Genomic DNA, 10,325 nt, shown 5'->3' on the forward strand with positions numbered 1-10,325 from the left:
GAAATTGGGTCCACAACATTATACCTCCTGTGCATGCACTGTTTTGGTATAATCTTGGCCTATAGCTGATCTTCGATTAAATGAAAAACCTATGGCAGTTCGCTATGAAACATCGGGAGCATGTGCCCAACCTAGGACCTCTGTTCATCCACAGTTTGGGGCTTTTTGGTTTCCAGTTTGTGAGTTACTCAAGATTCTCTCTTTTCTCAGTTTCCTCTATTTCAGAATTTGGGTTTTCAGGATTACTTCCAGTCCAGACTTTGGTTTGTTTTTGGAACCCTAGTGCTGTAATATAAATCATTGACCTTGAGGTCTGTCCTATATTCCAGACAAATTTATTGGGTGCATTGCATTTAATTTGAGCTTTACCGTTCCTTAGATCCACCCATGAGATCACTATAACCTAATTTGATCCTTAACTGCTTATCTGATCATTCCCATCTTTTGCATGGGTTCATTAAGTATTGTTTCCTGGCACTTGGTGCAATTCTGGAAGTTAGTTTTTGGTCAAGTTTAGTTTGAGAGTATTTTTTAGCATCAGGATCCTGTCTAACAGTCTTAGTGTTCTTCCTACTAACCCCCCCCCCCAAAAAAAAAAAAATACACCTCACTTAGCAACTTAAAATACAAAGTGGATCAACAGCACCACATCAGTGACTCATATGAAACACCATCTGGATAATGGGCCATGGCCCAATCAACACCCCAACTTCGTAGTCCAGTCCTCCAACTAACTAACTATATTCTGTCAGTTGTTACAGACAAGATCAGACTGTCCAAAGTAATTTGGTTAAGCAGAAACTAAGCCCACCAATATACTGTTAAACTACGATTACCAACTCAATCAAAGGACCAGAGGCCAAAGGTTAAGAATTAGGATCCCATAACCCCTCAAAGATGTTTCCTGAATAGACGTATAAAAAGTCAGCAGGCAAATATGCCAGGTTTGCCATGTAAAGGTAAAAGCCCATGGCACATTCAGTTAAAACCACTCTCATCATATACTACATGATCCAGATATAGGAAGCTCTAACGCAACTATAGAAGAAAGAAAACTTACCGCATCTTCACCTGAAATTACACGTTCCTTATCAGTTCCAGCAGCCAAGATCCCACCATCACCCACTCCTTCTGAATTGATTTCCTGGTCATTGCTATTTCCTGTTTTCTTCAACTTGAATTTGTAGGTTGGAAGAGCATTAATAGATTCTGGAGAGGCTCCTCTTGTTTGAGTTAGATCCTCTCGAAAGCCTAATATGGAAATTATACAAGGCAGGCAGCAGCAGATTGTTGCACATAGAATAAAAGGCATGGCATACCCAATACAGCTGAAAGTAAGAAACACTATACACAACCTGCAAAATGCCCAAGATTTGGATTAATTGGTTTACTACTTTTACAAAGATGTCAAGAGAAAGAGATCAAGAATAAGAGGCCATTTGATCAATATACCTGTACAAGTTGGGAGCTTCTGAAGAAGAGGAATGCCCTCCAAAAATCCACACATTCCCAACTACAAACCACACTGCAAAGAAGCAATCTAAGGCCATCTTGAAGTGGTCCACTAGCACACTCAGTCTACCAGGTGCAAACCATCTTCCAACATCAAATCATACGATCAGTAAATAAAGGTGTTCCAGTTTAGGTTGCATACATTCAAAGATACAAAATTAACAATAAATTAACTAAATAAAACAAGAAAAAAATAGCATAAGATGTTAAATACGACATTTGGAACAAAGAATATGAAAAAAGACAGATTTTCTACAAAATAGATAAGAAATGAGAAATATAAATAAATTCAGATCCAAGGGACTATGTCTAACAGTGAAAATCTCTAAAGATATGTCTCTTGGTGGTAACTAACTGAACACCAAGTAGTCCGTCTCAGTGAAGGGCAATGAATCTAAGAAGCTGTCAAATTTGCATTAAGATCTGCAAATCCCAATCGATCGAACACCAATCCAGCTCCTAGCAGCACCCTGATTACTCAAAAACACATTCACACACACACACACAATGACACAAACAAAAACAAAAACAAAAAACACTTGAAAGGCACAAATGGGTCTGGAAAAGAAATATAAATGGCCGATTGTACTGAAATCATTAACAAAACTCCATTACAGATCTGAATTCTACCTTCAAAATGTCCACCGACGAGTCTTCCCCTTCACGCAAGTAACCTTGCCCAACAAAACCAAATGCATTCCCCCCTTCCTATTACCTCCTACAACGTAATATAGCCCCAAGAAATCCTAACAAACCTACTTTCCACGTGCCCCTCCCAAATGGGTTATTTTGATAACCTATGACTACCACACCCCTACACCCTGAACATGGTGTCCAAATTCTGCATTGCAATTGCACCACACTTGAAGTTTCCACACATGAATGACAATCCTTGAGTAAATTAAAGACTATCTTTAGAAAAGCATAGGAATCTTTTGACCAGTTTATCATCAAGATTCATCCTTTTTAGAACTTTCTTTAGTTTAGACACCTTAATGGAGGAAAGCATTGAAGCTCCAATTTACAGAAATAGAGGTAATACCCATACTTCAAAACTGTATTAATAATACAGGAACAAACATTTCATGCCATGATACAAGATTATGGCAGAGAATAATCAAAACACCATTTAAGACGAGGAACTAATATTTTTGAGAACCATTTTGGTTTATGCCAATATCAACCACATAAGCTATTAGAAAATTACTACCGACTAAATAAAAGAAACAAACTTCAATTAGAGAATGACTTTACTAGGATTCTTAAAATTTTAACTAAGAGGAAAAGTATAAGATAGAAGGGCTGATAGCTACTCGAATTCAGTGGAGAAGGAGAAAAGGAGGGGGGGCCTACGGGCAGACAGGGCAAGCTCCTTCAATCTTTCTCTAACCTACTCTAAACATCTAACAAGGACAGGCGGTCTTCTTGGTTATTAAGATTCTTGCTTGCCACCATTCCTGACCTTGTAAAACTCTTTCTTCCTACCCAGATCAAAATTATGTTATGTACTTGCACTAAATCCCAAATATTTACTTAAAATCCATATATGGATCCAGTTCTTAATTTCTAGGTTCCCAAATTGATTTGGTCAGCACAAAGCTATGCCGCATGATTTCTACCAGAGTTTGAAGAAAAACAGGAGAATGAAAACTTCAACCATGTGTTCTATAAAAAGAAAAGATCAGCATTATTGGACCGGCATCCACACACACAAAAAGAAAAGAAAAGAAACAAAAAACATAAGAATTCAGCTTGATAAGGCATTGATCCAACACTCCTCACAATCAACCTCTATGATGTAGTAGGCTAATGATAGCAGTAGCAGAATTGTAATTTAATGGACTGCAAACTAAAGAGAAGAAAAATAGGATAAGAATAAGAAAGGGAACTTCAGGAAGAGAAAGATAAATACGGACTAATGGGAGTATATGAACAATAAATGAGTCATTGAAATTATCAAATATGTGGGGTGAAAGAGAAAACAGTCACGATGTAAAAGGTGGGAGTAGGGATAGAATTGGAAAATAATATAAAGAAAGTAAACTAGAAGAGGGACAAAAAATGGAAAAAGGATCTAATGGGAAATAGACATGGAAGATGCAAGAAAGGAAATTCGGAGAAGACAAACAAGACATACCATCAAATAACACAATAAAACAATAAGATAAAGGGGGATTCTACTTGGACACGAAAGTCAGCGAGGTGATTCAATTTGAGGACTTATACTTCAGCTGAAAAACTGTGACTTCAAAATAGAGGACGAACTCCGTCCCTCTCTTGTTTCCCCTCTGATTCTCACTTTCTCTTCTCCTCATGCACCTTCTCTCCTCTCCTCTCTCTCTCTCTCTCTGCCCTCTCTCGCCAGGTTCACTTCCTTTGTTCTGTTTCTATGTTGGATTCCCTTTTTCCTTTTTGGGCCATGGAAATCATGGGATGAGGTGGGCACGTGATAGTCCAGGGTGCTCTCTTTTTTTTTTTTTTTTTTTTTTGGTGTGGTGTGGGGGGGGTTTGTGTGGAAGAGAGGGGAAGGGTGAAGTGGCAACAGCAGGATAATTCTTTTTTTAAACAAAGGGAATGTGGGGGTTGATGCTGGTGTTTTTCGGTCAGAACCACAGAGAAAAGAAATAAAGAAAGGAAACAGAACAAAAAGGGGTATGAGGGATATGAGACAGGAAGATTGTAGGAAGAAGAGGAAATGCTAGGGAAGAAAGACTGAAGGGGTGAAGAATTCCAAAGAGAGATTTACCTAGATTAGGGATCTGATGCCACTAAGTAGGAGACAGAAAAGGTGAAGGAGGACGAACAACATAGATGGAGTAAAAAAAAGGAAACTCGATAAGAAACAGAGCTGCAGTGGTAGAAAGAAGAAATTCCACAAGAGGGAAGGGGACAAGAGTGAACAAGCACAAAGCCTTCAGACTATTTGAACCACAACTCTGTTTCTTTCTATTCTATGCGCAACACCTTGGTTACAAACTTACAAGCATATAGATTCAGAAGAAACAGAACAAACATACCATTGACTCCTAACAATTCAGAATTTACTAAAGATGTTCAGATTCCTCCACATCCTAAAAATCTCTTTTCACATTTATCCTAACAAAATCGCAAATATCTACAAGCCTAAATTCCATATTTGGACTCAGTTCTCAATCTAGGTTCCAAAATGAATTTGGGTTGGTCCAAGGTTGTGGTGCATCAGTACCACTAAATATAGGAGAGGAAGTGATCAGTTGTGGCAAAGATTAACAGGTAAAAGTAAAAGGACAAGAAAGAGAATGAGGAGAGGGACAAACTCACAAGGGAAGAAAGAGGGAGGCAATTTTGAGAAACTAAGTAAACTACCTTTCAATTACAAAAATCCCAAACTGAGTAGTAATTATACAGTTACATGCCCTAGAATAAAAAGAAGCACAACACGGAATGGAAACTACTCAATACTGGAACATCTAAAGGAAGAAATAAACTGAATTATAAAGTAAGGATCTGTTTGATAACTCACCAAGTGTTTCTGTTTGGAAACAGTTTTGAGCATTTCTGGAAGTAGAAACACTTTTCTAGGAGTTTGATAAAACTTGCTTCTGGTTTATTAGAAAATATGAAATGTAAGAAAATATATGAAATTTGCCACTGTTATGTTTAGAGCGCCAAATTCCATAGATAACCCTTCTCAAATTGTCTCACTTTAACCCAACCGACACCAATTTCTCTTTTGTTGTTGCATCGAAGTGTTCTCAAAGCAAAAAAAATCATAAATTTCAATTTATGTTGCAAAAATCATGCGAAAAGAAACGGTTTTCGGCCACTTTTTCTGCTTCTCAAAGCAAGAAACACCAGAAACTGTTTTTTGGTGGGTAACAAATAGGTCCTAAATAATCCCAAGCAAAATAAGCTACATATCTACTCAGCTTCCTAAAGTAAAATAAGCTAAATGTTGCACGTTAATTCCGGATAACTTCTATAAATCTAACATCAACTACATCCTTCAATTATATTTAGAACCCTTTTTTTCTTAAAAATATATTTTCCTAAAACAGAATTTTCAAGGGGGGCGGAATGTGATATATGTCAAGTTAATATATGTTAAACACCATTGTCCAATCTAAGCCATGATGTTCGAATATTTTTTTAATGTTAAATTTTTCAGATTTTTCAAAAATAATTTCTGAATGCAAAAATTGAAAATACATAGGAAGAATATTCTATTTTAGTTTAAACGAAGAAGATTAACATAACTATAGGAAATATAATTTCAGCTGACTATGATTTGTAAAATCACGTTAATTCATTGATGGGAATTAATCAATTAATAATAATTAAATAAGTAAAAAAAATACTTCAAGGGGAATCTAGAAAATGTTTTGTTGCTTGTAGCCATATTTGAAGGGTACACATTATCTTTTTCTTCTTCTTGCAATAGTATATCAACTAGAACTGCATAATGGTTGGCCAAAGCAAAGGGGCATTGCATGTCTGCATGTGAACCTGCTTTGACTAATAACAGGAAATGTGAGTGTAATTAATGTAAGAAAATCATTGAAGGGGAGGTGGGAACACCAAACCCAAATGGCATCTTGCTGGTGATGACAGAAACTTCACAAGCTCCCCTAATGTCCCAAATTATAAAGAAGGCTATGGCAACACATATAAGGGACAGGGAATAACTTAAGCGGAAAAGAGGTAAGACAGAGATAAGTTTGGTGATGGATGCCTAGAGCTAAGTTAGGAAAGGGATTATGGCTGCCAGAAGGGAAACGGATACAAATCTAAGGAGGCCAAGTTGAAGAACAAAGAGACCTTTAAGATGGACCAGGAGATATTGATACAAATGTTCCAACAAATTGGTTCATCCAGACCATGGTTTGATATCTCGATCTTGACAAGGATCTCGGTCCCTCAAAAAACTGAGATCTCACGAGATCTCGGCTGAAATTTAGTAAAAAAAATCCCACCTCAACTCAAACTAACATGGGCCCATCTCTGTGGGTATTAGAGCTCAGTTTGGGCTGGAATCTGGTATTTCACCTATTTTAGGCCTTCTAAACTTATTAGTGGCCTTAAATTTGTGAGAAACAAGTGTATATATGAGTTCCAACTCAACCCTAACTTTGAAACTAATACACTGGAGTAGTGAACATAAAGACTTATACAACAAGAAATACACTACCATTACTTGAGATAAATGGAAATAAAGGTTTAAAGTCAAATAATGCATCAAACATGTTTACTTATTCATAATTTCACATTACAACATCAGTATGCTTATAAGTTGCACTACAAGATTACAAGAGTAAAATCAATGAGGCAAGTTTGAGGGAAAAAAACTCACCTTGCTTTAAGATTTGATTCAAGATCAATAGATCTTTGTTGTACATGAGCTAAACATCTTGTTGATGCAGCCTAGGTAGAGATCCAACCAAGTTTCCAGTGAAAAATCCGATGGGATCACCAAAACTAGCCAAGGGGAAGTTGTGTCGACCTAGGTCGAGATCAAGATATCTCAACTCCTCTCGATTGAGTTGAGGCATTTTTAAAAGTGTTGCTCAACTAAAATCTCGACTCGACCAAGATCTCTGCTGAGATTTTGAACTATTTTGGTTTCACCTTGTATCTAGCCTCAAGGTCCCAAAAAAGCAAGATCTCGACTGAGATCTCACAAGACCTCGAACTATGATCTAAATAGGCTAGAGAAGAAGCAGAGCAACAGCCACAGCTACATCAAAGGATAAGGTTAAGATAAAAAGAGCTAGAGTCTCTATTCTGAAGGATTTAGAGTTTGGGGTGGCCCACCCCCAACCATTGACCCAGATATCAAGGTCTTCAATCAAATACTACCCTCACTCCAAGACAGGACTGGGAACAGAAGAAACTAATACAGATGTAGACAAGTATAAAGGAGAAAATGGAGATTGCTTTCTCCAAGTGAACTTTCAAACACAGCATCCTAGACAATGCCTCTAGATGCCCATAGAGCATACTACCAGAACGGTAAGATGAGGCAGGCAAGCTGACCAGCAATGATGACAAACATATGAGATGCATAACTTTTGGTTGCCCCACCTCAAGCCAAAGTACTTGGAGCACACTCAAGAGCTAAACCTGATGTGGAGCACTAACAACTACTTACTGACAATCTTATTATCAGAAAGAGAGAGAAAGAGAGAGCTAAGGAACATTTGAAATTGAAACTAATTTCTGTCTTCTTAGCACAGGAGATTTAAGAGAATAATATTAAATCACTCAAAGAAACATAGATAACATCAAGTCGCTTCACATTCAAAACAGATGCCAGAATAACAACAGCAACAACTTGCAGAAGATGACAACAAAGAAAAAAATAGTACCTAGAATTTGGAGTAGCGGTAACTGAGATATGTCGATCTTCACCTTCTGAAGAATGAGTTACTGAGATAGCAGTATATGATGCTGGCTCTGAAGGGCTGCTGATTTGAGAAGTCCCCTGACGTGAGTGTGATGAATCTTGTTCACCACCCAGGTTGTTGCGATGACGATAACGCCAATAAAGAAGAGGCAACGTTGCAACACATCCGGCTGCATAACCCACAATCCACTCAAATAATGGGGCTTGTGGTTTCTCATCTCTCGATAAAGATAAAACAACAACGGATGCAACAATCTGGCTCACGGTGACTACCAGCTCAAAGGAAATCCACAAACCAGAATTCAACGGGCTCCTATGGCGACGGCCATACCCATCACCTCTTCTAATGGAAGAGGAGTTTCTAGAGTTCAACCCATTTGAGGAAGACTGAGAAGCAGGGGCATTTGTAACACTTGAAGATCTACCTTCATGGTGCGGCAAGTCAAGTGAAGGCAATGGATCACTGTGGGATGACCCAGATGAAGATGCATGACCACCCCTTCCAATGTCTATGACATGTTCTCTGTCACCTTGGCTATCTAGACGCTCCATTAACAACGGGAATCGGTCAGTATGGCCTTCACGGTTTGTTTCCAGTGAGGAGACGGCCATCTAAGTCCACAAGCAAAATTGGAGTTAAACAAAGCATAGAATGTTACTTATATACTTCTGTCTTTCAGGAGCTCTACCGCACTGCTCTTCTCAAACTTCAAACTTGGTATATAAGCTCACAAGTTCACAATCACAAACAGAACAACCTGCATTTAGCCCAAAAATCTGCAGAAAGCCAACACTTTTACTTGTTAAATACAAGCTCAACAGATAACATTTCCCCCCCCTTAAAGAACGTAACTATTGTGCAAAGAGGAACAGTGTCACAGACCAAGAAGCTTGGAAACAAAAAAACCATTGAAAGAAATAGAAAATAGAGGCATTGCTTTCACAGAAAAACTTAAAAGACACATTGGATGCCCCAACAGATGGTACCATCATAATCAGGCCATAATTCAAGGTAACTTGGAAAACAACGGTTTCAATGATGCTACCACAGCATCTCACTGCAAATCTTTCATAACTGATAACAATGGCTTTATATTTTTTAGAAAATATAGATATAGTAAACATGAATTCACTTAGCTCAAAGAATTTAAAAATAAATAAATAAATTTCTAGCTCCACTAATAAAACTAGTCTGAACCAAGAATCTGTGTCAAATTTAAAATCAGTACAAGGATATTTTGAGAAGATCAAATGATCCAATCCAGGTCAAAAAAGAAAAGCAACATCTGATCTTAATGTTTTTATTATCCAACCACTTCGCCATTGCAGTAGCCACTTAGTCAGTCTCGGTTAGTCAGTCTCCGAGTTGCATATACCAACCAAAAGAAAACAAATTACTGCTCTGAAAGTGGTCGAGAACAACAAAAGAAGGCCTATTAAATATAGATGATTCATTAAGCAAGAATAGAAAATAGAATCCCACATCATTAAACAATTAAGAGAACTGCACTATACATGTTAAGAAGATGAAACATGAGAAGCCATAATCCAATAAGGTGAAACATCAATTGATCGAGAACACGTCAAATTCAACAAAATCTCGACCTCCACAACATGAATATAGAAGAGTAACAAGGAAAATTCTCCACGCACGGTCAACCTCCTACAGAACTGACCGGAAAATCAAACGAAATGAGAACCAAAACTAATACAAGCCCGCGAACGAAACTCATAATCCAGCTCTAGCTCTATCTTCTAGACAACAGATCAAACAGAAACCATCAAAAGCGGGAGTTTTGACTGACCCAGCGAGCTTGAAGAGTTAACCGATCAAACACTGAAGACAACGAACCGATTCGAGCACCAAATACACGAAGATGCATGTTTTAACATAGCCCAATCGATGAAATTAACACGAAAGAAAGAAAGAAAGAAAGAAAAACCCTAGAGGAAGATAGCGGTTTTGAATCCATTTGTACAGGAAAAAATAAAAAACCAATTCCAAATTAAGAACAGAAAATTAAAAGAATAGATTACAATGAGTAGCTGTGACTAACCAGACGCGATTGAAGAGGTAGTTGAGAGGAGAGCAGAGACAGTCTCTCAGGGCTCACACACGTTCTTCCCTTCCAACCCCCTTTTGTCCGACTCTTCTGGTCTTCAGACATAACGTCAGTTTTCATCCTCCATTGCTTCACAGAGTCGTCTTAGAATATGAGAGAGAGAAAAATAAAAAATAAAAGACATTTTTCTTATTTTTTTAATCTTTGGAGAAAAATTAGTTTTGTTTACTGTCTTTTGGTTTTTTCTTTTTAAAAATAATTAATCAGGCACAGAAAATATAGAAAATATCGCGGAGCTGGCTATATTTCTTAATAGAGATAATTACTATTGCCCCCTTTACTTTGATTTTATTACTAATCAAACCTCT

General features: G+C 37.6%; 1 protein-coding gene across 1 annotated transcript; it reads right to left on the minus strand.

The window, feature by feature from the left end:
- Nucleotides 1-675: 675 nt before the first annotated feature.
- LOC149007389 (E3 ubiquitin-protein ligase At1g63170-like) lies at nucleotides 676-10,099 on the minus strand. The gene is made up of 4 exons (XM_089166925.1): nucleotides 9,952-10,099; nucleotides 7,857-8,671; nucleotides 1,453-1,596; nucleotides 676-1,355 (listed from the first exon to the last, which is right to left on the minus strand). Exons 2-4 carry the CDS (start codon nucleotides 8,504-8,506, stop codon nucleotides 998-1,000), a joined length of 1,152 nt encoding a protein of 383 aa, XP_089023051.1. The 5' UTR covers nucleotides 8,507-8,671; nucleotides 9,952-10,099; the 3' UTR covers nucleotides 676-997.
- Nucleotides 10,100-10,325: the final 226 nt, after the last annotated feature.

Source organism: Hakea prostrata, chromosome 8, assembly GCF_041222555.1.
Source record: "Hakea prostrata isolate BN-2017 chromosome 8, UWA_Hpros_2, whole genome shotgun sequence".
In the NCBI taxonomy this organism is placed as follows: domain Eukaryota; kingdom Viridiplantae; phylum Streptophyta; class Magnoliopsida; order Proteales; family Proteaceae; genus Hakea; species Hakea prostrata.

Coding starts and splice junctions, on each gene's coding strand:
- LOC149007389 (XM_089166925.1), bottom strand. CDS start 8,506: ATGGCCGTCTCCTCACTGGAAACAAACCGTGAAGGCCATACTGACCGA. Junction 1,597..7,856: donor ACCGCTACTCCAAATTCTAG/GTACTATTTTTT, acceptor TGATGTTGGAAG/ATGGTTTGCACCTGGTAGAC. Junction 1,356..1,452: donor GAAGCTCCCAACTTGTACAG/GTATATTGATCA, acceptor GGCATTTTGCAG/GTTGTGTATAGTGTTTCTTA.